Consider the following 26,778-nt stretch of genomic DNA (forward strand, 5'->3'; position numbering starts at 1 on the left):
ACAATCCTCAACATAAACAGACAGTTCTCATCTACCTCCAACTGTCATAGTCCTAGACCCCTGAAACCATCCCCGCTCTTCTGTTCATTGAAATGCTTATTTGTAACACTCTGATTCCACGGGTCAACATACTAGTGCCCTTGAGTGCAGAGTCCACAGAGAAATAGTGAAGACATGTGTGATAAAGTCTGATATCTGAAAACAATTAATCATAAGAGATATGGGTCATTCTACAGTACAGGGTCACAGTTTTTGTGTCCTTGATATACCCTGGGGTCACTGCAAACCTGCATGATTCTGTGTATGGTAAGGTTGAGTATAAATACATATAGGAAAAAATATATATGAGCATGTGTTGACATACAATCAGTAATTGGAAAATTCATCAATCTTTTAAAACATTTTCTGGGTAGAACTTTTAAACCAAAATGAGCATGGGTAGTTGGCGCTTTACTGGAGAGTAGCACATAAGCAAATGCAGAATAAAAAAAAAATAAATGACAACAAAATGTACTAACCTTTCAGAAAGTTATTATATATGTGAAGGATAATGAAAAAGTATATCAAATAACCTACAGTAAAAATAAATACAATACACTATGCAGACAGTCCTTTGTTATCATTTGCCATTTTATATTCAAGATCAGTCTTGTCATAACATTTGAGAAGTTGAACAACAACTTTAGTATTTATTTCAGCAGTTTCAAGCAGTTCAAAATTGATCTTTTTTGCAGAGAAAAATAAATGACTCAGGGCTCATTTGATCAGTCTGACACATGATATGTCACAACAGCGTTATGAAAAATCACTGATACTGGGATGTTTTGGGGGAATGCAATTGTACTTATCTGTATAACACTCAAAATAAAACAAACTGTCATTAATATGAAAGGAATATTCTGATGGAATAAAAAAAACTATTTGATAAATTGTGAGGAGGTCCTTTTTTCCTTCTCTCACTAATTTATGGCAACTTTGAAAGCAATTTAATTACAGACCATCAAGCAGAGTACCTTCTTAACTGCCATATGTCAGGTTTTTGTTTCAGGCAGATGTATACAGACTACTGAGCTGTGTTAAGACCTGTTGCAAATATCACTCTAATGATCATATACAGTAGCAGTTTAGTCTGTCCCTTCAGAGTTACAATGTTATCTGTTAAAAAAGATTAAACTCTAGTGAAGGAATACACTTTTCCACCATTTTCTTTCCCGCTATAGTTTCTGTACTCTGACACTAAATGTGATATCAGATAGCAGGGCTCCTATTATACTGTTTTTCTTTCACACTTTCTTAGGCATTTTGCAGATTTTGAAATTTGTATTTTAAAGTCTTGATGTTTATCATCAGCAGCATTTTTCATTATGGTAACTTAAGGCTACAATTCCAGTGGCATTTGTGACAGTACAATGTCCTTGTTTCTTTGATTGCGTCGCTTGTATTTGATCAAACAATGATTCTACATTTCCACCAATTAAGCATCTTCCATCACAGAGAAGTCTTCTTTTGTTTCATAAATGCATTTCATATTAAAGTCATTATATTGAATGATGTACTATATATGTGCAGTTAGCTTCTTGGATTAAATTACTGCACCATATGTGTCACCTAATCTAAATAATACATTATTGCTACTAAGAAGGAACTGTTTAGCAGCAAAAACAATTCTACAAGCTTAAACACATGACTATGAGTTTTGTGCATAACGCCACCATGTAACAGTGATTCAACTGTAGTTGCTAGTTCAGGCAATGCAGAAAATGTAAGTTACAGCCAGTTGCTTGATGCTGTTGCCATAAGCAACAAAGCTGCAACTGCAGACATGCAAACCAGAAATTCTGGCCTTGTAACTTTCAGTTTAGCTGGTCTTCTTCGTATTGGTAGTTCAACAGAACCATAAAAATGTTTATTTTTTTACATTTAGTAAAGGCTTTGATTAATAAATATATTGTTCATAAATTGTTAAAATGTAAATAAATAAGAAGTATGAATATTTCACAACTGACTCAAAAGATAACTAGAATTGTTTCTGGAGTGATACAGAGAAAGTAGAAGTAATACTTGATCCACTAGTGACAGCCCTGCACCAGACACTTTTATGTGGTATACTGTATTACAAGCATAGGCCATAGACTGTTCTTCCCTTGAGTCCAGTTTGCATTCAGTAAATCTAGGTAGAGGTTGACATAGCAAAGATAATATCACCTAAAGCTAGTGCAAGATTAACCTGAATTCAGCAGGAGTAAACATAGCAGTGCAGACGAGTGCCTCAACTCAAATGTGGTGGTAAGGTGTGCAAGCATGAAACTTGCCTCATATCCTGAATTCATACGTATTTATTTTAAAGTAACTGTGTAGTGGTGTTATGTTACCTACTGTAAGTATGTCGTTTTGGAAGTCTTAGTTCCATGAAGATTATATTCTGATGTTGTGTCAGGTAATGTTTTGGGATAATCAGACACCAGTGAAGATTTGCCACTTACTGAACAGACCATCTCTACCAAACACCAGATATTTATTTAGGGTTAAACCAGGAAAGTCTGTAAGCTCATTATTGCCTTTTGAAGAACTGTATGTTATACTCTCACCACATCACTAGAACAACAGTTCAAAACAAACAATTAAGCAACTCATCTGTACAATCAAAAAGTGTCAGTCAAAGAACAAATTGTGTTATATATATATTTTTTTAATTAAATTGTTCTTAAAATTTGTGCATCAATTTCAAACAGTAAACTGTATGCACTCCATTTATTTTCACGATGTGGTCAAAATTAGTTTTTGTATTTATTTGTGTGTGTGTGTGTGTATTTTATATATATATATATATATATATATATATATATATATATATATATATATATATATATATATATATATATAATACACACACACACACATATATGTGTATTAACCATTTACAAACAATTGTTCAGCACTTTATACTATCAGCCTATTGGAACCAGGGTTGTAAAATGATATGCAATGTTGGTAGTGCACTTGGCCCTTCCCTTTTTTACCTGACGTAAAAATATTTATTTTTAAATAGTATTCCTTTAGCTGTTAAAAAATAGGTTTCATCAAACACTGGTGGTGCATAAGCACTACCAGGCATGCTTGACACCCACCCCACAAGGACACCCACAAACAAGTAGAGCCCATGTTTAGTTTTGCTGATAAAAATTATTACAAAATGTTTCTCATACAAAAACTATTTTCATAGAAATCTTGCATTTCCACAAATAAATGTGAACATTTTGAAAAAAAGAAGTGTGAGAGAGAGAGAGAGAGTAAAAGAAACATCTTGCAAGTATTTGGATGTGGTGGTAATTGTATACAGGTGTGATGCAGTCAAAAAATTATAAATAGATACATTAACAAACAAGAAAATAAATAAATAAACAAATACATAAATAGATAGATCAATAAATAGATACAAGTCTCCAGTTAAAATTAACTTTGAATCATTTTAGGTGAGCAAGTCCTGTGTGCACAGTCAGCCAGAGCTACACAGGCTTTGAAAGGTCAGGTTGTCAAATGAATTTGCCAGGAGTTGGGCAAATAGCTCTTTGGGTCAAACTCAATGATTCCTATTGGGCAACAACAACAACAACAACAACAACAACAAAAGCTTGTCTGTCTTTCTATTGCAACTGAAAGATTGGTAGCTCACTTAACTATAAACTTGAGTGAGCGACACCTTATACACTGGATAGAATTTAGATTTGTTTTTATTATTCTTAAGATGCAATAATATATTTTATAGTCCAATCTACACAAACAAGTTTCTGAAATAACTTGTTACTGCCTTAGATATGATTATAATTGCATTTGTTACTTGTCCATTACTGCTGTCCATTCACTATGATGGACTCATTTGCACTGGCTGTTTTGTGCTACCAAAGCAAGGATCTGTGTTACCAGCTTCATCTGTGAGTTCAAACAATAGACAATATATTTGCACATGTGAAGTACTTTTTTAAAACTTTATTCCATTTTAATCTGCCAACAAGGGGTTTCCCTGTGAAAGTGTGTATTATGCTTAATCTGTTGGCTTATCCAACAACACTTGATGATAACTGATCAGGGTACAAACACTTGCCCATGAGACCACCAGTAACAGATTTACATGGAAACATTAATAAAAAGGACAGGTTAACCCGAGAGACACATGGCATACCCGCATGCCTACGTTAATCTGAAATGTTTTTTTTTTCTTTGTTAAGGTTGATTGTTTGTTTAATTCTGAATTGGGGTCCAGTTTCTTTGACTTCAGATCAGTCGTCTTCCAGTTTTCAGATGCTTGAGGTAACGCACTTGGTTTTGCTCAGGTTGCATATTTCCACAGGAAACATTTTCTGGCAAATAGTTTTGAACAATGATGACAGTTTGTGCTCAGAGCAGCTTCCTTTTCTCCCCCCACCAAGTTCTATGCCATGGTCTCCTTGCCTGGCAATCGTCTGTCATTAAATGTGTGCATGTTGATGACTTCTTCTGTTTTTACCATGACAGGGGCCTGGGGCTTGTGTTTGAGACGATGTTGACACTTCAGAGACACCCTGAGCTCATCCACCATGGCGCTACAGAAGGACCTCTGCGGAAGAAAAGAAAGGTTTGAAAAGAACCCCCTGAAAACAAGCTGTAGCTGCACTGTCAACCATTGCTGGATCCCATTGGCATTGGTTCCTTGCCTAGAAGCAAAGACAAATCTGGCATGAGAAGGCTCACAGACTTCCAATGTGCCACTGCCTTGTGAATATGTGATGCATAATAACCAATGCGTTTTCAAGTGAATTTCACTTTGTCTCCCAAATCTGTCATCTGCCAAGCAGCGTGACTTGTTTATTGATGCTTATTACATTTCCAGACTCAAATCCCATATTTGTGCATGCCTAATTAATCTGCTTCTTATTTTTCTTAAAAGCTAAAGTGGCATTTGCAAATACTGCCCAAGACAATAATCAGGAAAGCCAACATGTATGGCTTTCCTGATTATTTTGATGGATTTACTTGTTTTAAATGTTAGTTCTCTGCATTACAGATAATGTTTTGTTTTTCACCTTTAAAGTTCCCCACACACTAACAATGTATTCATTTTTTAAAGTTTTCTTGAACGGTTGAGAATTCTAAAGCTCAATGTTTTTTGATTAGGAGACCAAAAGGGCTTAAATGGGCCAACAAACCCAATGTTATTGCATTGAAGATAAAGTTTACTCTCACTCACACCACACGCTTCGCTTTTGTGCTAATGTTTTCCCATGTAACCTTATTTGGGGAGATTCGCTAAATAATATATAATAAATTAAACATTATTTTAAAATCCCTAATGCAACACTGCCCTCAGTGAAGGATTTTTTTATTTGATAAATCTTACAGCAGAGTGTTGCAAGGGAAAGGACCTATGGTTACACTCTGGTGTACCAGCTACACCTAGAGAGCACTTTTGAGGCCGCATGGGTGCTTAATACATCTGAGAGTCACCAAGATGTTATATTTATGAAACTGAAAATTACATAGTGACTAAACAAAAAGAATACTTTTATTTAGATAACTGTGATATTTCATACCTGTTCCTTCATCTTTTTTTGCATTACTCTGTCTTACTGCATCTCACTTCCTCTTTATCTTGATGTCCATCTCATAGTGCACAAAAGCTTTTCAGATATCCAATTTATAACCTGCTCTTAATGTTCCCCCTTTCTATTATCTAACTTAAATGGTTTATCGCTGGACATGAGTATCCTTTGTGAAAAAGAAAGAATTGCAGCACCTACTTCATTACCCACAACATCTTATGGTACTTGATGGCTTGTTAAAATTGCTTAAACCAGTAATGGCAGTAATCCTGCAGCTCATAGCAGATGTCATGGGTCAATTTTCTGTCATCCATTATGACAAATCAATCAAACTTCTTTTAATCTTTTTTGAAGTTCACTCAGAGTGTTTGAAAGGCCCAGGCCTGAGCCTCCTTTCTAATCAGTTTTTTACTCCTTATACCACTTCCCTGGGGTGTCTGATTGATGTACAGCAAAGAACTGTCAATCTGAGAGCTTAGACCCAGAGCAGAAAAATCACATCTCCACTGACAATACGCGAACATGGGAAATATGTAATCTCAGATGTGAGAATTAAAACAAACAAAAAAAGATGTTATATAAAAATAGCCATCAAAAATGTTTTGTTGTTTTATCTGCACAGCAGAAGAGCCATTCATATTTTTTTTTAAGTGTCGTATTTATGGTATTGTGTTAGTTAATGGAACAGGATGTCAGTTCTCTCTTTTCATTATTCTAAACATCATGTCAATGTTTTTGTGGTTAGCTTACATACACTTGAATACATGGGAGGATGCAAGTGGATTCTTAAATTGAGTTGACCCATGAAGGACTTCATCCTAAACAGTGAACAGTATGTGGATTGCCCAAAAGCATAAATTGCAGGAATTCTGCAACAATGCTACTGAGACATTGAAAGCTATACTAGAACATGGTAGCTACTTTAAACTGGTTCAAATTCTGTTCCCCTAATATTGAGGTTTCTTTCCATTTTTCCTGCAGGTCTGTGTTGATTTACAATGTTTTTAGAAGCTGGTGGACTGAAATTTGTTGAAAGGGCATATTATCACCTGATTTCTCAATAACCAGAAACCAAAGATATAGCTAAATGGCAAGCCCCATCCGATATGGAAAACACTGAATTGGCTGAGTTAGTGTGTGAGTAGTACCAGGTGAGTGGCTAAATTGATTAGCAGTTGATTTTGCTATTTGATTGGTTTCCACACAGTTTAGTTGGTTCTTTTGCCAAGCAGGTGTAACATTTAATCAAGCAGCTTATTTCGGCACCAGCAAGAAGCGCCAGCAAACCAAAGAGCCTCAACAAAAGAGCCGGGAGTCTAGCTGTGGGAGTCCAGCAAGAGGAGGCCTGCGCTGCGACGCTGTTCGACTAGATCCAAACCTAACGGGGCTCTAGAAGAAGCTATCTACTAGTCAGGTCTATACCCTCCACCCTACTGCTCCTACTGTACCTTTTGTCTTGCTTGTCCTTCTATGACTGTCTCTCACATCCCTGTTCTGTCCTCCCGTCCTCGTCCTCTGCCCTCCCTCCGCTGCTGCTCCTCCAACCCCTCTAACCTCATTTCTCTGCCTCTCCCCCCCCCCCCCTCCCGCACACTCTCTGGTGCACTCTGGAACTGTCACTCTTCTGCTAACAAAGCTGATTTCATATCTGCCTTTGCCTCCCACCTCTCGCTCGATTTCCTTGCTCTCACTGAAACCTGGCTGTCCCCTGATAACACTGTTACTCCTGCTGCCCTGTCCTCTCTCTACGTCCTGTCCCATACCCCGCATCTCACTGGACGGGGAGATGGGACGGGTCTTCTCCTCTCTCCCTCCTTACTCTTTTCTGTCCCCTCCGATCTCACCTTACACTGTCAATACCTTTGAATTTCATGCAGTCCAACTAACCTCTCCCTGTCAACTCTTGCTCATTGTTCTGTACCGCCCCCCTGGGCCTCTCACTCACTTTCTGGATGAACTCGACTATCTACTCTCCTCCCTCCCCTCTCTGTCTACCCCGACTGTCCTGTTGGGTGACTTCAACATCCATCTCTCCAACCCCAGCCACTCTGCTGGATTCCTCCCTCTCCTTCACTCCTTCGACTTCTGTCTCTCTCCGTCCCCTCCTACCCACAAAGCTGGCCGTCAACTGGACCTCACCTTCTCCAGGGCCTGCTGCCCCTCCACCCTCTCTGTCACCCCCCTGGACCTCTCTGATCACTATTTTATCTCTTTCTCTCTGACTCTCCCTCCTCTGATCTATCTAGCTCTGTTCCTCTGGAATCTACCACACTCTCTCCCTCTTCCTCCGCTAAGAACCTTGGAGTCACCCTGGACCCCTGCCTCTCTTATTCCCAGCACATCTCCACTCTGGCACGCACTTGCCGATTCTTCCTGAGCAACATCCGAAGAATCCGACCCTTCCTCACCAACTATGCTACCCAGCTCCTGGTCCAGGCCCTGGGCCTCTCACTCACTTTCTGGATGAACTCGACTATCTACTCTCCTCCCTCCCCTCTCTGTCTACCCCGACTGTCCTGTTGGGTGACTTCAACATCCATCTCTCCAACCCCAGCCACTCTGCTGGATTCCTCCCTCTCCTTCACTCCTTCGACTTCTGTCTCTCTCCGTCCCCTCCTACCCACAAAGCTGGCCGTCAACTGGACCTCACCTTCTCCAGGGCCTGCTGCCCCTCCACCCTCTCTGTCACCCCCCTGGACCTCTCTGATCACTATTTTATCTCTTTCTCTCTGACTCTCCCCCCTCTCCCTGCTCCTCCTACCCCCACTGTCACCTCTCGCCGTAACCTCCGATCTCTCTCCCTCTCTGTCCTTGCCTCCATTGCTCTCTCTCACCTCCCTCCTATCGACTCCTTTTCACAACTCTCCGTAGACTCTGCTACCTCCACCCTCTTCTCGTCACTCACCTCCTCCCTCGACTCCCTCTGTCCCCTCACCTCCCGACCTGCTCGCCCCTCCCCTCCCCATCCCTGGCTCTCCTCTGCGCTCCGCTCGGCAAGAATCACACTGCGATCTGCTGAAAAGAAATGGAAGAGAACCAAACTCCCTGCTGCCCTAGACCTTTACCGCACTCTTCTCTCCTCCTTCTCCTCTACTCTCTCCTCTGCTAAATGTGCTTATTTCCAATCTGTAATCCAAGCCTCCACTAACAACCCACGTAAACTATTCTCTACCTTCTCCTCCCTCCTAAACCCTCCCCCACTCCTCCTCCCTCCTCTATCTCCCCTGATGACTTTGCCTCCTTCTTCTCTTCTAAAATCTCAGATATCCGCAAACTCTTTAACACCTCTCCCTCCCCCGCACCCCCTCCTGCTCCAACCCCTACACCCACTACATCCCCTACTAACTCGCCCTCCTTCTCCACCTTCTTGCCCCTCTCAGACTTTGACCTCTCCTCCCTGCTCCAGGGTCACAAACCCACCACGTGTGCCTTGTACCCCCTCCACACTCACCTCTTTCAAGCTGCTGCTCCTGCTCTACTCCCCTTCATCTCCTCCCTCCTCAACACCTCTCTACTTTCTGGTATCTTTCCCTCTGCCTTCAAAAAAGCCTCTATCACTCCCCTCCTCAAAAAACCTACCCTCGACCCCACCTCCCTCCAGAGCTACCGTCCTGTCTCCATCCTACCCTTCCTCTCCAAAACCCTCGAGCGGACTGTACACCGCCAGCTCTCTGCTTTCCTGTCCAACCACTCTCTGCTTGACCCTCTCCAATCTGGCTTCCGTTCTGCTCACTCCACTGAAACCGCCCTCCTGTCTGTCACCAACTCACTTAAGTGTGCCCAAGCTGCTTCTCTCTCCTCTGTCCTAATTCTCCTCGACCTCTCTGCTGCCTTTGACACTGTTGATCACTCCATTCTACTATCACCTCTTGCTGACCTGGGGATCTCTGGCACTGCTCTGGCCTGGTTCAGTCTTGGGTCCTCTCCTGTTCTCTCTCTACACCCGCTCCCTGGGCCCCCTCATCGCATCCTACGGTTTCTCATACCATTTCTATGCTGATGATGCTCAGATTTTCCTCTCCTTCCCCACCTCTGACTCCACCATCTCCTCCCGTATCTCTACCTGTCTGTCTGCTATTTCCTCCTGGATGCACTCGCATCACCTCAAACTCAACCTCTCTAAATCTGACCTCCTTTTCTTTCCCTCCTCCTCCCCCTCCTCTGATCTATCTATCTCTGTTCCTCTGGAATCTACCACACTCTCTCCCTCTTCCTCCGCTAAGAACCTTGGAGTCACCCTGGACCCCTGCCTCTCTTATTCCCAGCACATCTCCACTCTGGCACGCACTTGCCGATTCTTCCTGAGCAACATCCGAAGAATCCGACCCTTCCTCACCAACTATGCTACCCAGCTCCTGGTCCAGGCCCTGGTACTCTCCCGCCTATACTACTGCAACTCCCTCCTGGCTGGCCTCCCTGCGTCCGCCACCCATCTGCTCCAGCTCATCCAGAACTCTGCTGCCCGCCTGGTGTTCTCTCTGCCTCGCTTCGCCCATGCTACTCCACTACTCCGCTCGCTCCACTGGCTCCTGATCACCGCTCGCATCCAGTTCAAGACTCTTGTACTAGCCTACAGATGCCTTGACCAGACTGCACCCAGCTACCTCCAGACCCTCATCTCTCCCTACACCCCCACTCGACCTCTCCGCTCCGCCTGCACTAGAAGACTGGCTCTACCTCCGCTACGCTCCCCTGCCTCCAGAGCCCGCTCCTTCTCCACCCTTGCTCCGCAGTGGTGGAATGATCTTCCTACAGATGTCAGGACTGCCCAGTCCCTGACCACATTCCGGCGCCTCCTTAAGACTCACCTCTTCAAACAGCACCTCTAGAACTCCTCTGTTTGTATCCTGGGACACTATCACCCTTCATCTAAATGTGCTTTATTTTGCTCTTATCTGCCCCCTATTTTACTGCATTTAATCCTGTACTTCAGAATACTGTAATCTGCCAAGTGTTTAACCTGTAGTATTTTGTACTTAATCATATCCTGATGTAACTATCACTATTTAATCATATCCTGATGTAACTATCACTATTATCTGCTGTATTATTGGATTGTGGTTTGTCACACTTGAACAAAAATTATTGTATTTCTTGCTCTTATTGTATTACTTGTATTGTAACACTTAATGTATTTTCTTACGATTGTAAGTCGCCCTGGATAAGGGCGTCTGCTAAGAAATAAATAATAATAATAATAATAATAATAATAATAATAATAATAATAATAATAATAATAATAATAATTTGATGCTGTCCTTTTATGCTACTACTGTACTTCTGAAGATAAACAGTGTTTAGGCTTGTTGTAGGATAAGTATGTGAAGTAATGTCTTTCTTACACATCAAACAAAAGGTGAAATGGTGAAAGAAATTGAGCAACAGAACCTGAAACTATTCAAAATGACTGCAAATATGATAAACAGTTCAGGCAGGGGTAAAAAGAGTATTTAAATGTAATTTGTTGCTGTATGTCCTTTAAGTTTCTTGAGGAACTTTGTTGGTCATTTTGTTCTAATTGTATTCAAAATCTACACAGCATCACCCCCGTTTGGTCGTGATCACCAAACAGTGATCTACTCCACTTTGACATCACTGTTTGGAGTAGGCCAGTATTTTGTTTTATAAATTAGTATTTCATTTCAACCACCTCTGTATACCCAATGGGAACTAGAGGGGGACCATTGCTCACAATGTCAGGGAATCATTTGTGGTTTATTAAACAAACTGTCTTTGGGGGTTTCTGCTGTACATTTGTAAAGCCAAATGTCAATTAATAGAGACACATTTTGTTCAAATATCTGGCAAGGAACGGTCCATCTACAGTAAACATACATGTTGTGAGTAAGTTTACAGTATGCAAGACACTACTGCATAACCAAGCAGTAAATAAGATGTTTGGATTAAAGCCAAGCGGGTGCCAAATAAATGTGTGAAAATGTCGACAAACAATCATGATTCTGCTGTACTGTACACCTGCCAACACCACTGATACAGAATGATAAACACTTCTGGGGTTAAATGTGTTGAAGTTTACTTCATCCTTTATTAAAATTGTTAACAAGGCATTTGATGTTATGGTCAAATAGGATTCACTGGTAATACAAATTGGAAAAAAAAGAAAGATAGAGTAAATAATCTACATTAAATACATTATTATAAGTTTTGCCAACATATAATTAGATCCTTTGAATTAGTAAAAAAAAAAAAAAAGAACATTGCCTGCATGTTGAGGTTTATTGCTCATCACATTATATAAGCAACTGGCTTTTTTATACAAATGTAAACAATTATAAAATGCAAAAAATACTGGGTATTCACTATTAAGTATGACAAAGACAACAAAGGACTGCCTAATACCACATCTCTAAAGTTGGTACTTTGAGCAACACATTGTGAAAATAACCCCCTTTGTTTGAGAGGATTCTAGTAAATGAGAAGCAAACAAGTGAACATATTGTTGTAATACTACAGTATCACTATCATTTAGTGGTTTTGGACACATTTTTCAGGTTAAAGGTTTGTTAAAGCTTTAGACTCCAATGATGCAGTTCTGAAGTTCACTTCTCCTATGCATGTATTGTAGGACAGGATGTTTTTAAACCTACAATGCTCAGATGAGATGTCGCTATCACTGAAAAATGTTTTTTTTTTTTTCTTTTTCTATTTTAATATGCAATATAGTGCAGGTTACTCTTTATTAAAATCAACAGTTGAAAAGGGAGTGTACTGGAAATGATCACATGAAATCTGTGTTGCAGACAGATACTAATGTCCCATTCTACAGTAAAGCGCCACAAACTTTAAAAAAATAAATAAAGAAAGAATTCCAAAAATAGGCTCTTGGCAAAAGGAAATACAAAATAACAGGATTAAAATGACAGTGTATGTATTGTTCACCCAGAACAGAAGGTTGATTTTTTCTTCACCCAATTTTCCAGTTTAGAATGAAAAAAAGAAAGAAAGCTACCCATATGTGAAAATGTAAAATGCAGTAGTCTTGTGTGTTTTGAATAGAATAAAAGACCCCACACCCATGGCCCTTTGCTGTAGAAAGATTCATATGATAGTGTTTTTTGGGGGTTTTTTTGGGCAGAATGACTGCATACCGTTCACATCTCGAATTTAGTAGCACAAATTATTGCTAGCTGCTTTAATTTTAGAGCCTGTTATTTTAGTGTAAATAAAGGTAAAAACAGGATCGCCTTTCACATTAATGTGCAGCACCATTGATCAGCATGTTAACAAACCTGAGACAAACACTAGAATGATGTTGCTGGCAATTACAATTCATTAGGAGGTAAGTGCTAGACTGTGCCCACTTTTGAGGTCTGTAATAGGCAAACTGAAATGTGAAAGTAAGCATTGATTAGCTGACACCTAGTCTACCTTTAAAATGATCACAGACAGATTTTCAATTAGAAGATTTACATTTAAATAAGAGCAAACAACTTTCTGCTTTGTTGCTTTTATTAAATAAGACTTGAAATTAGACTGCATTTAAAGCGGTGCATTTCTCTGTAAGACTTCAAAAACATAAATTTCTGGTGTATAACGAGTATCTCACAAATACAGTAATCATCAAGAAATTGATATTCAGTGTAAGAATCAATAATGAAATGAGAGTTCTCTCTCGGCAAGAAGATAAGTATGTTTTGATACAGATTTAACTGCCCATTCTAGAAAAAAAATAAAATAAAACTTGAGTTACTTTAAACTTTCAAGTGTTGGCCTTTCATGTTCTGTTCGAGGGGTGTTCAAACAGTGCTTATACAAGTGAAAAGTGCTGTTTCCATAAATAAATAAATAAATAAATAAATAAAGAAGAATACCACATTGCCAGAAACAGTCAATCCTATAACATCATCCTGACATGTTTTCTAAAAAACTGTCTTCACACAACTAAGGTTTCTATAGGAATTCTGAATGTGCATGTAACCACACTGGATGATAGCCTTTTATAGGTTTGTTACCACTATATCAGGTCTGAAATCTTATCTTTAAAATACAAAAATTATTTTACCTTACATTTTAGGATGTCAGATATTTAATTATACTTAATACATACCAAATTTGGAACAGATATATTTCAGCTTTGTGTTTTTGAAATTATGTTTTTCACACTGATTTACAAAGAAATCAGTATTCTAAACTAGTATATTTATTTTATTATACATTAATTTAACAACCTACAATTTTCTGATAGCACCACATACTGTTGCTCATCCTAAACATAGTTTCTGGCAACTAGCTGTTAATAAGACCAGCTTTTAATGAGGCATGATCAAGTTAGAAATACAGAGAAAATGTTTTGCGTTTTACTTTGAAAGCAATTTCATCTTAAGCCATTTGGTGGGATGCTGATAAGGGGCAGATATGTTTTTGACACATTTCCATTAAATAAAAAGTAATACAAGCCAGATCTAGCATTTTAAGTTTGTCTCAGGTTACCTGCTTACGAAAAACGTAGTATACTGTAATTAATTCTAAATGGAAACTGATTTGATTTCAAATATCCGTACATATATATATATATATATATATATATATATATATATATATATATATATATATATATATATATATATATATATATATATATTCTGTTTTCAGTGCAACTCAGATAATAAAAAATGTTTTTTTACCTTTTCAAGCTGTGCATTTTGTTTAGATTTATACAAGACTTCTCCAACTGCCACAAATACTGACAGGACAAGGCCTGCTGCCAGTACGATAAAGATTCCACCGATGTTCTGCACCCCCAGAGCGCTGGCTTCTTTGCTCTCCTCTTCGGGGCAGCCATTTCCCCTCCACCATTTCTCCTTCATCATGTGGAGCTTCCCTTCCTCCTGCAGCTGGAGAATTGCTATGGTGATCTTATCCCGGTAAGGAGAGCCTGCAGTAAGACAATAAAGGTAGTGATCTTGTGAACTACTGTATCCACAAAAACATTCATTGAAATGCAGAACATAGTGGCATGGTTTGAAAGCAGAGGTAGGCACACATACAGAATGTGGTACTGTTTACCTGCGCTGGAAACTGAAAAGTACCCGAGGATCTGGTGAGGTACCGGTAAGTTATCATGTAGTGTTGAAATCATCCAGTTGTTTGCTACTTAATTTTGCTTTCACTGCCTCTTAGTAAGCTCATTGGAAACAGATTATTTATTTAGTAGGGGAGTATTGATACACATGCATCACAAATATATATAATGATACACAGATCACAGTACAATACATACTATATCACAATACATGACATTGACCTAATATGCTACTTTGTATGACGTATTATAGATAACATAATGCAAATGTATTGTGGTTTGTTATTTTTTTCTGCTATGTACTGTACAGTGCTTTGTGATACTTTTGTATAAAAAGCACTATATAAATACAATAAATAAATAAATAAATACATAAATAAATAAATAAAATAAAGCTTGCAAGTTTTCAGGCAGGAACCTTACAATTCTCTGTGTAAAAAAGTGCCTCCTATTTTCTGTTCTGAATGCCCCTTTATCTAATCTCCATTTGTGACCCCTAGTCTTTGTTTCTTTTTTCAGGTTGAAAAAGTTCCCTGGGTCAACATTGTCAATACCTTTTAGTATTTGGAATGCTTGAATCAGATCACCGTGTAGTCTTCTTTGTTCAAGACTGAATAGATTCAATTATTTTAGCCTGTCTGCATACGACATGCCTTTTAAATCCTGGATAATTCTGGTTGCTCTTCTTTGCACTCTTTCTAGAGCAGCAATATCCTTTTTGTAATGAGGTGATCAGTACCGAACACAATATTCTAGGTGAGGTCTTACTAATGCATTGTAAAGTTTTAACATTACTTCCCTTGATTTAAATTCAACACTTTTCACAATATATCCGAGCATCTTGTTGGCCTTTTTTATAGCTTCCCCACATTGTTTAGATGAAGACATTTCTGAGTCAACATAAACTTCTAGGTCTTTTTCATAGATTCCTTCTTCAATTTCAGTATCTCCCATATGATATTTATAATGCACATTTTTATTGCCTGCGTGCAGTACCTTAAACTTTTCTCTATTAAATGTCATTTGCCATGTGTCTGCCCAGTTCTGAAAGCTGTCTAGATAATTTTGAATGACCTTTGCTGCTGCAACAGTGTTTGCTACTCCTCCTATTTTGTGTCATCTGAATTTAACAAGTTTGCTTACTATACCAGAATCTAAATCATGAATGTAGATTAGGAATAGCAGAGGACCTAATACTCATCCCTGTGGTACACTACTGGTTTCCTCCCTCCATTTTGAGGTTTCTCCTCTAATCAGTACTTTCTGTTTTCTACATGTTAACCACCAAATATATATATATATATATATATATATATATATATATATATATATATATATATATATATATATATATATATATATATACATACCTATTTCGCAAACATAGTCTTTCCGTGCTTTCAAATTACCACCTCCTCCCCAACCACCACCACCTCACTCCCAGCCTCGTCCTGAGGGGAGGAGTATTGATGTTCCTCTGCCTAATATTTTTTGTTCACCGGGATGAACACGTCGCATAGATTTGTTATTTTATTGTTTGCTTTTTAACAGGCAGCACCAGGATGCTCCAAGGGATAAGGCTGTGCTCCAACTATTTTTATTTTCTATTTTTATTCACCTATTGTCTGAGTTCAGTGTTTTTGGAAATCTGTAAGATGTTGTATATAATAAAGGTGGTTATTTAACACAAGATTATCCTGACTGAATTCATCAATTCATCAATACACAATTAAGTTTTAAAAGCTCATACTAATTATGAATACTATTTTTTAAATATTAAGATAAGGATATTCTGCCACAGAAATATACACGTAGAAAGATGGGTCTGGTATAAACTGATAACAGGAAAAAGAGATGCAGGATGGATTTGGGTACTTTTACAATGTGCAGTTTCAGCAAGCTGCAATGCTCTTTCCTTGGATGACCAAGTCAAAAGGAAAATGCCTTTCATTAAGTGTAAATCTGTTTTTTGTTTTTTTTGCACAATGAGATTGAACTATTTTCTTATATTGCAATCAATTGCAATATCTTAAATTGCAATCAATTGCATTGACTAACTCACCTTATTAGGCTTTAATGAATCTCTGGATCTATTTATATAATACTGTATATTCAGGGGAGTGATCTCAGTAGGACTGGTTCCTCTTATATTTAAATGCTTTTTAACCGGTTTCAGATGGATTTCAGGCTTAAATTTGCACAGCATCCTACTGTAATGTTGTTTTACACATACTGTACACTATGAAGTGTATTCCTTGTATAAATCACTCTGTACTGGCTCATGCCGTGCTGATCCTTTTTTTTTCTGAACTGGATTCATTTTCCAACATGTATAGTGTGCAACCAAGTGGAAAGTATCAGTGATTCCATTGCAGTGAAGTAGAGTGGAACTAGATCTCCACCCTTTTTATACAGTCTCCCAATCAACTCATGCCAACATTTTTTTTTTTATTAAATGCTAAGTTTATATAATTTTGTCTCCTGCCTACCATGAAGGATAAAACGGTGATCACATACTAGAATGAGATCTTCCATAAAGCTTGTCCATGTACAATAGGGCCAATTTTATTGAATGGTGTCTTGCTAATAAACAACAACCACCCTTGTCAGTAAATGGAGAAGCTACCGAGCAGGGAGAAAAATATCCTTTTGGGTTAGTCAAGCCCTACAGGACACATTTTTTCGATGACTGTGGCAAAGCGCCCACCCCCTATGTATATATATATATGTATATGGGTGTTGTTATTATTTATTATTATGAGTTTATGTGTATATGGCGGACGAAAAGCCGTCGTAATTATTTGTTATTGTTTTAGTTTTTACTACCTCGTGGGAATGCGTGACTGATCAGTTACTAATATAATTAGCTGACAGTCACGCATCCATAGTAAACCCGTGCAGAATGTGACCGCGGGGTTAACAAGATAATTAATAGCTAGTTAATCCCTCGTTCACGACTATAAAAACCTGCAGCTTTGGCTGTAACGGGAGGAGAGAGGAGAGACTGGGTGAATGCTATCGACCAGAGAAAAAAGGTACTTGTTACAGAAAACCATATTAGTTAGTGTCTGTTTTTTTGTTTGGCCAACGTGCCCTTTCTTTTCTGTGTTTTGTTTAACTGTTTGTTTTGATTGTTTTGATTAAATAAAACACTGAGCGCCAATGCGCTCAGTTTCAGCACCCGTTTTTGTTGTTGCACTTCTTCCTGGTCCGTGACGTCACCACACACGCCACTCAACCCATTCCTGTGACAATGACTGACAAAGATTAGGTTCTATAAACGTACAATAAGCTCCCAGCAAACACCATTAACCTCATATTATTACATCATATTATTACATCATATTATCACATTAGTCATTTTATCTTGGGATTACCCATTCAATAACAGTGTTTCTAGAACAAATAGCATATATTGACGGGCAATGAAAACAAGTATTACTTTTAGAGTTTAATATCCTTGCTGTCCTGAATACTAAAGTGGTAATCACATTTAGTGACTCCTATCAGTCTTTCGTGCACTTGCATGGCCTCTTTTTTAACTTATAGGGTGTTCTGATCTGTTATATTTCAGACAGTTAATATTATTGGACACTCGCACAAATAACAAAGTAAGTCAGCCAAATTTGTTTCAATGGCTATGTCTTGTTTCTACAGGCCTTCATCTGCTCATATAGTTGCAAAGATTTGACTAACTCTATGCTTGATGCGACAAGCGAATGTTTTACACGACACACCAAATCACGACAAAAAAAAAAAAACATGGATTTTTGATACGAGCCATTTACACTGTCTGTGATGCGCGGGCAACACTGAAGCGTCACTGAAGCGATGCGAAAAAAAATAGGATTGGTGTCTCTATTTTTGCGATTTTTGACGCATGGCAGCTAGGGAACTGACCAGTGAGGAACAGCTTCCTTGTGCACCTTCAGCAAACAATGATGGAAGAAAAGATCATTCTTACAGTATCAAAATACCCCAACCTGTACAATAAAGGAGACAAACATTAGAAAGAGACGGCAATGAGGGAGAATATCTGGCAGTCCATTTCCAGGGAACTGGATGTAGCTGGTGTGTATGATTTGTTTACCTATATTGAAATAAGTATTCTGAAAAGCTTTTATGTATCCTACATTTTTATTAGCTGTATAACAGGACTATCATATGTGTGATTCTTTCCAGCTGATGATACAATCAGAGGACAGTCGCCTATGACATCGATTGCGCCTGTCGCCACTGGTGTGAAAGGTAACCAGTTTATCGCAGGACAAATCGCATCGTGTCCAGTAAGCTCTATAGTCGTACCTATAACCTACAAACTCCGGCAGTAATATTTGCTTCAATATGTGGAATGCAGATACAGCACTCACAGCGTCTCCGGCATTCGTTGAATGAAAGGCCTGTGTGAGTATGTAATATACATATGGTCGATGGTTGCATAAGGTTAGAATTTGCAATTTTAATGATGGCACTGTTCCAGTTGTTGGCTGTGAACAAATCCTCACGAGGGAATAATAATGCCAGCATGCTGAGATTCCTTTTCATACAAGCTGCTGGCTATGTACATCGTTTGTGTTCTGAACAACAATAATAATTAGTATATCAACCCTATGCAAATGCATTCTATAAGGTCTACTTTATAAAACAAAAAAAAAGTTTTTGCTTTCATTTGTAATACTAGTGTCATCTATGACTTTAACTTCCAAGGTTATATCACATCAGTAATGTTTTTCAAAGAATGTCACTAGCTGCTAAGCATGTAAGTCATTCGGTGAAAAAAGCTGGTTGATAAATGACATGGAAGAAGGTGTTCATCCTGATTCTATTCATGTCATGTGTTCAGTTTTGCTGGTCCCACCTACTATACTGTACACATAATCACACAAATAGGGGCGTGAGCTCATACTTGGGTATACATTGTTTTCTGTGAAAGGTAGCCCTTTGGTTTCATATATAAGCCCATATGGGTGTCCAGGTATAAGTGGCCCCATGGAAAAGATGAAAGCAAATGCAAGATATAGGAGCTAAAATGCTGCTAAATTCACATTACTTTACAACAGCATGGTGAACTGTGCCTGCAACCAACCAAGAAGTGACAATATCCAGCACAACCCATGCTCTCAAGTGCCTTATTGCTTTTATAAAATTGATTTATAAAAGTTTTATAAAAAAAAAAAAAAAAGGAGAAGTTGATATAGTTTCTAAATATTTAACATTTTGAGGTATAATTTTCCACAACAGAAAATAATCCCTATGAACTAAAAATAATATTCAGGTAAAACATTTGTTTTTGTTTTGTTTTTGTTTCAGTAAATGCAATTATTTTTATTTTTTAATAAAGACTTTTTAAATAACTACACAAACCTTGCTTAGTTGTGTTTCAATTAATTTGTCTTTACAGACATTAATTTGAATGTTGCTGCGAATTGTACAATTATTAAAGTAACTGTCAATTGTTGCAGAAGAAGGCAATAAAGTGCAGGCAGAGGGTTTGCTGTCATCTAATCTTGTTTGTTTATTTGGTGATGTCGTGGAGTGTTCCCCTGACAAGATGTTGCTCCAGTGCTTTCTATTTTTTAGAGAGGGAGCCCAGTAACTCTGCAGGGAGGTTTTGGATCTGTGCCCGCTGATGGACATAATTTCTCTCCCTTGCAATCCAGCGTTGGACAGTTTATGTATTAAAGTTCTGTGGATGCTATGATTAGTATATATCTGTGAGGTGCCTGCCATCCTAGGTAACATTGCTGCTAGGTAATTCACTCCTATTGGCTCTAGCGTATACCAAACAGTGCAAGAGTTTAATGTGCTTTGTTTTTCTTTGTTGGGATGAAGATAAAAAGCAGGTGAATTTTCTGGAAGTTGTATTAAGTACATCTCCAGTGAAGCTACTGGGCGCAAGCGGTTTCTGGGCTCTTCAGACATGAATCCGCAGTGAGAGTCTTTGTTCCGTTCGTAGGGATTTTTCTGATTTTTTTCATTAAAGGTCATGGTGGCATACTTAGCTCTGTTTTTATCTGTTTTTATAATAAAAGATAACTTTTAGTTGTCTGTCTGTTTCCTTCCTCTCCTCTGCATTTGAAATGGACGTCGAACCAAACTTTACTAACAAGACCAGTAGCTGTGTCAGGGTTTATGGCATCACAATGTCTAATAATTTGAATGTCTCTTTCCGTTATTGCGAGGTGATGTTGTATTTTATCCCAGCCTTCTCGTCTCCATTTTTTAATTGTACCCACTATCACATTATTTGAAGTTGTGAATTCTGTATCACGCATTAAAACTCCAGGATAAACTTAGCAGGGGGGTTATTTATATGTCTGTTCAGAGCCCAACATAGCTGCTTATTCCATATTGCTCGCGATTTCTGACTGTGCCATATAAATCTTTGAGGGTCGAATCCACCAACGTGGATTAAATAAAACTCAGTTTACTGCTAAATCTAGCGTTAGTTGATATGGGGTTATGTTTTAAATCACAGTTACATTGCACCACAACAATTTAACCAGGGTTAGTAAATTTCTGATTAGCAATCAGTCATTATTTGTATACACCGTATTTATCAAATGTAAAAGCGATGTGAAAGCGAATGTTAACAAAAATAGAAGAGTTCAAGCATAAGAAAACATTACAATCTATTAATTGTACTCATTATATAATATTTCTCTACTCAGAAGATCTTTTAAATTAGTTATCAAAAAGCGACATAGGCCCCGCAGCCTGCAGCTTTCCTACAACCCTTAACCCAATCTCTAATTATGCCAACCGGGTTGTCCTGCTTTAATTCCGAATACACTATGTAACACAATTTTTGTTCCTGGGTAGTAAGTGTTATTTCCTAATTGCTTATGCCTCAAAAGTATAGAACATGGCTATTATTCCCCACAAACTTTGCTTTTGTGACCAGACAGTGATATTTTGAAATTTACCTATTTCCAATGAGAAAACGGGCGAATTTGTGTCTTTGCGTTCACATAAAGTCAGAAAAAAACAACATATGAATCCAAATTAACATGTATTTATACTAAAGTAATACAAAAATGACTACAAAAGATTTAGAAGTGAGTAGTTTTTCGAGATTTACGATTATACTGTAAATCACTTTCACGAATCAGCCCCCAAAAGTAGTCTCCCATCATGTTCTCGTTATACTGTCCTTGGTAGCGGCGTTCAAAGTCCAGTATATCCTGGTGGAAGCGCTCGCCTTGCTCCTCCGAGTACGCTCCTATGTTCTCCTTGAATTTATCAAGATGAGCCTCAAGGATATGGACTTTGAGGGACATCCTACAGCCCATTGTGCCGTAGTTCTTCATCAGAGTCTCAACCAGCTCCACATAGTTTTCGGCCTTGTGATTGCCCAGGAAGCCCCGAACCACTGCAACAAAGCTGTTCCAAGCCGCTTTCTCCTTACTAGTGAGCTTCTTGGGGAATTCATTGCACTCCAGGATCTTCTTTATCTGTGGTCCGACGAAGACACCGGCTTTGACCTTTGCCTCAGACAGCTTAGGGAAGAAGTCTTGAAGGTACTTGAAGGCTGCCGACTCCTTATCTAGAGCTCTGACAAATTGTTTCATAAGGCCCAATTTGATGTGCAGTGGTGGCATCAACACCTTCCGGGGGTCCACCAGTGGCTCCCACTTGACGTTGTTCCTTCCCACAGAGAATTCGGTCCGCTTGGAAGGGTCCACCATGCAGAAGTAGCAGTTGCTTGAGTGGTCAGTGGGTTCCCGCCAAATTCTTGGGATAGCGAACTTCATGGCTCTCTTTTCCCCTCTGTACCATCCTACAAAAATACATTTATTTCACCCATGACTAATGTGTAAGAGATTCTCACAACATTTCATATATGATATATTTTTTCAATAACATTGAAAATTGTAAAACATTTTAAAATTAAAAACTTTTACAATTTTAAAAATTAACAAATTTTATAACATAAAATTCCGAGCAACAATTGTCCATCTTACCTTCCAGAGTTTTTTTGCAGTGCTCGCAGGTGAAATGAGGTGCCCAGGGTTTGTCTTGATCCCCGACAGGCATGCCGAAATATGCCTTGTAGGCCTCACACATCTTAGCAGATGCTTCCACGGAGTACTTTTTCGCTCTTGTCTTGATAAATTGGCCGCAGACATAGCAAAATGTGTCTGCCGGATGCTTGCAGCCTCTTGATGCCATCTCAGAAAAATGCAGATATGTATCCACTTAGGCAGCTGGAACTAAACTGAACTGGTGGGCTTAAGGCCCCTGTATTTATACTACTATTTATATTACTGGAAAGTTCTAGAAAGTTCTAGAAGTTACTCCAAGTTTACTCAGCACTGAATCTATCTGGAATGTTCTGGAAAATAGGTAAATTTTAAAATATCACTGTCGTGGTCACAAAAGCAAAGTTTGTGGGGAATAATAGCCATTTTCTATACTTTTGAGGCATAAGCAATTAGGAAATAACACTTACTACCCAGGAACCAAAAAAAAAAAAAAAATTGTTACACGGTGTATCAGTTAACTGTATGAATATCTTTGTTTTACTTTGCATAAACTTTTAAATATTTATTTCAGTGCGAAAGTGTTCATAGGCTACCTAAAGTGGTAAATTCTATATTTATTTTATTATCCTTGATTACGATGTTTCAGGCAAAAAAAGCTCCTTATTGGAGACGATACATTTGGAATGAGCATCAATTTAAGGCCACTAAAGTTTGTTAGTTATCGACACCAGTACAAGCAGGAGTTACATTTTTAAACAAAAATGTATCGATTCTTATAATTTAGGAAGGGATAGCATTTCTTCTATATTCCACTGACCGTGACATACAGTAGCTTCTAAATATGCGCTTCAAGTTCTCGTCTGCTTGTGGGTTTCATGCATTGTTGGTGTCGGTAGCTGCCTGCCGACCTTTGCCTTGCCCTGTTTTAACATAATCTTCAGGTCTGAACAATGCCAATAACAGGCGCAACAAGTACTAGTTCTTTGGTGTTTCATTGTTTGGGTTGTGAAAAGAAACCTAAAAACTAGTAATTCTTACCCACTGATGTCACATATATTGTTACATATATTGTTACAGAACACTTGTCATTCAATTATAAAATAGGAAAGTTTTTTTTGTACATGTTATATAAATAGAGTTTTTTTTTTTTTTTTTTTTTTGCAACATTATATATATCTGTATACAGTTCATTGCATGTAGACAGCAAGTATTTTGACCGGTGTTTTTTTTTATTTTGCGTGGCGCAGTGATACGTGGTTAGCACAGGTCAAGTGATTTGCCTTTGTTCCTAAGCAGTTCCTAATCGTGACATTGTGCTGGATATTGTAACGGCTTGGAACAATGATGGACAAATCAGCATACAGCACTCCGTTTTATAAATATCCACAATGCACCTGGTACAAAACATCAAATGTGCAGGAAAACCATTATTTGTACCTATTGAAAAAAAAAGGATTGTGATAGGGATTAGGGATTTATATTTATGGAATGTATTGTGACATTTGGAGTTGACATTTGATTTCATGTCTGAATATCGATTTGAATTATAACCATATTTATTTTTGTGATTCCTTTAAATCAGGAGTAGCCCTTCCACTCCTGGTCTTTGTTCCAAACCTGTTCTAAATTGTTTAATTGAACCAATTAACACTACACACTACTTCATTATAGCATTTTAGATGTTAAACCTGGAGTGCAATTTCCCTCTAGAACTGTGATTGGACACCCCTGCCTAATATTTGAAACGAAGAAGACAAAATAAACAACATATATGGAATATTTCCCAGTGATAAACCAAATAAATTATATATCTATCTTTTTTTTTTCAGTAAATGTATGGATTATAGTACTAACGCATCAATCTGTTAGTCCATTTTCCTTCTGGGACTGCATATTACAGGCACAGCTACTTGGATTTATAATTTGTTTTAAAGAATACTGTATGAGGAGATTAACATTAGGGGTGTTGCGATATGACGATAAAAAGGTAATCGAGATATACAGTCTAACAATTATTCTTTTGTCAATAGTTTTAATTATCACAGTAATTTATTAATATTCATGATTTTGCACAATCAGAGACGCATCACCTGGACAGAATGCAGAAAAAACTATAATAGAAACATCCAGTAGATGGCGATAATTAAACTTTCACTGGGTTTCATATAGCCACAAAAATCAACAAGATCAGCGCACAACAAATATGGAGGATAGCGAGAATGACATAAACAAACTCTTTCCTCCTAAAAAACAGATATAATCAGTTATCTGGGATCATTTTGGTTTTAAAAAATGACGATGGTCAGGTTATTGAAGAGGGAGGGCCAATTTGTAAATGATGTCCAGCTGTTCTTTCAAAGAGCAGCAACACAACAAATATGTTCATGCATTTAAATCACCAAGCTCTTTATAAAGAAGCAGCATTGTTAAGGATATAGTGAGTATGGTGTGTACTGGAACAGGAACTTCAATATATTGGGCTAACGTTACTCCCTAAACGCTCAACACACACTATATCCTTGTGGCTGTTTTCTAATTATTTATTTTCAACTAAATGTTAGCATTTTCAAACATCAATTTAACTAATGTTTAACATTTTGTTGATGTACAGGTCATTAGTAAAGTCATAAAAACCCCAGGGTGTCGTTGTTATTGTGGTCCTAAAATCTGTTGTTTTAAAGCAGTTATTTCGCAGTATTTTATTAGAAAGTTCTAAAGAAACATTTTAAAAAGCTGTAAGGAGAGGCTCACCAAAGCTAGTCTGAATTCATATTTTGTTTAGTTATTCATTTTCATATGCTCAATTACTGGTACTGGAGTAAAGCTTTGGGCTGGCTGATGTGACCAGCTCCGTTTAGAAATGCATTTAACCCAATAATAGTGTAGCTATTGGATTTGGGAATAAAACATGTTTGATATCCTTAAAATCAGACAATTATGAGAAACATCCAAACTAAGCAGGTAAAAAAAGGACCAATCTTGACTAAAATGGCACTTTATCTACAGTAATTGACAGCTATGTTTTGTAGATGTTTAAAAATGGTTCTGAGAGTTCTGTATTTAAAACATTGAGTGTTTTGTAAATATCTGTTGTATTATAGTTAAGCACCATATTTTTTTTTCAATTTGGTTTATAATGTGGTAAAACATATTTTAGCTTAATAAAGTTAACATTTAAAATGTGTAAGAATTTTTTTTTGTAGTTCTTTGTAAAATATTGTACTGTATCGCAATTATCGTGATAATACCCTGTCTGAGAAAATTTTCATATCGTGACATCCCTAATTAACATTCTAAGTTATAATTAACATGTCAATTGATTAAGTCTTGATTAAATCTAGACAGCTTTGCTTTTAACTGCTCTCTTCTGTGTTAGTCTCCATGGTTTCCAAAGTGATGATATGCTTTTATTTTTTCATTTCATACGCAAATGAAATCAAAAGCAGAAGTGTATTGCCCTGTGGCTGCTGGTTTTCATTCCAACCGAGCTCTCAATTACTTAACTAGACCCTCAATTGAACTGATAATTTGCTTAATTAGATATTTTTTCTTGTTTTCAGTTCTTAAACAGTTGCAGAGTTCAAGGTACTTATAAAATGTTATAGCTAACTTAAAATCTGCAACTGTTTACTGTAAGAAATGAGATATACTATATTTAAGTTCTGGATCATGTAGAACTCGGATTGCCTTGACTATAATCGACATTCACACAACATATAAAACAATATTTTATTTAAGAATAAAAAGGGTGCACAATTAATCTAATATTACAGAAAGGAAAGGCGATTGGTTAGAGATATGCGTGAATAGTATACAGTTCATTGATTTTAGTCGATTAAGACGACCACAACATTATTAACATACATGGTTAATATTCTAATATTAATTATGGCTGATCACACAAAGTGCCTACTTTGCTTTAGTATTTTCAATACTCATTTCTCGTTGTAATCAATCATGTTTCATATCAAAATGCACAAGAATTAATTCAACTTCCCATTCAGAATGGAATCCAACATTCCAGTACTTAATTTAGCAAATTAGTTTTACCATGTTAATTTAGTTTAGATGTGGTCTACCGAACTAATAATATGTTATCAACCTCAATTGATTATATATTCAAATTAACTCAGAAATGGGGCAATAATCAAATCCTCTGCATTTATGAAACAAC

At 37.7% G+C, this 26,778-nt stretch overlaps 1 protein-coding gene across 1 annotated transcript in view; it reads right to left on the reverse strand.

The window, feature by feature from the left end:
- Positions 1-2,900: 2,900 nt before the first annotated feature.
- LOC117410621 (glutamate receptor ionotropic, kainate 2) overlaps positions 2,901-26,778 on the reverse strand; it is a gene marked incomplete in the record, with an annotated part of 207,397 nt that continues 183,519 nt past the window's right edge. The window contains 2 exon segments of the mRNA XM_059025657.1: positions 2,901-4,594; positions 14,222-14,472. Of these exon segments, the coding sequence (XP_058881640.1) occupies positions 4,430-4,594; positions 14,222-14,472 (416 nt within the window).

The sequence above is a fragment of the Acipenser ruthenus genome, chromosome 6, assembly GCF_902713425.1.
Source record: "Acipenser ruthenus chromosome 6, fAciRut3.2 maternal haplotype, whole genome shotgun sequence".
Lineage (NCBI taxonomy): Eukaryota > Metazoa > Chordata > Actinopteri > Acipenseriformes > Acipenseridae > Acipenser > Acipenser ruthenus.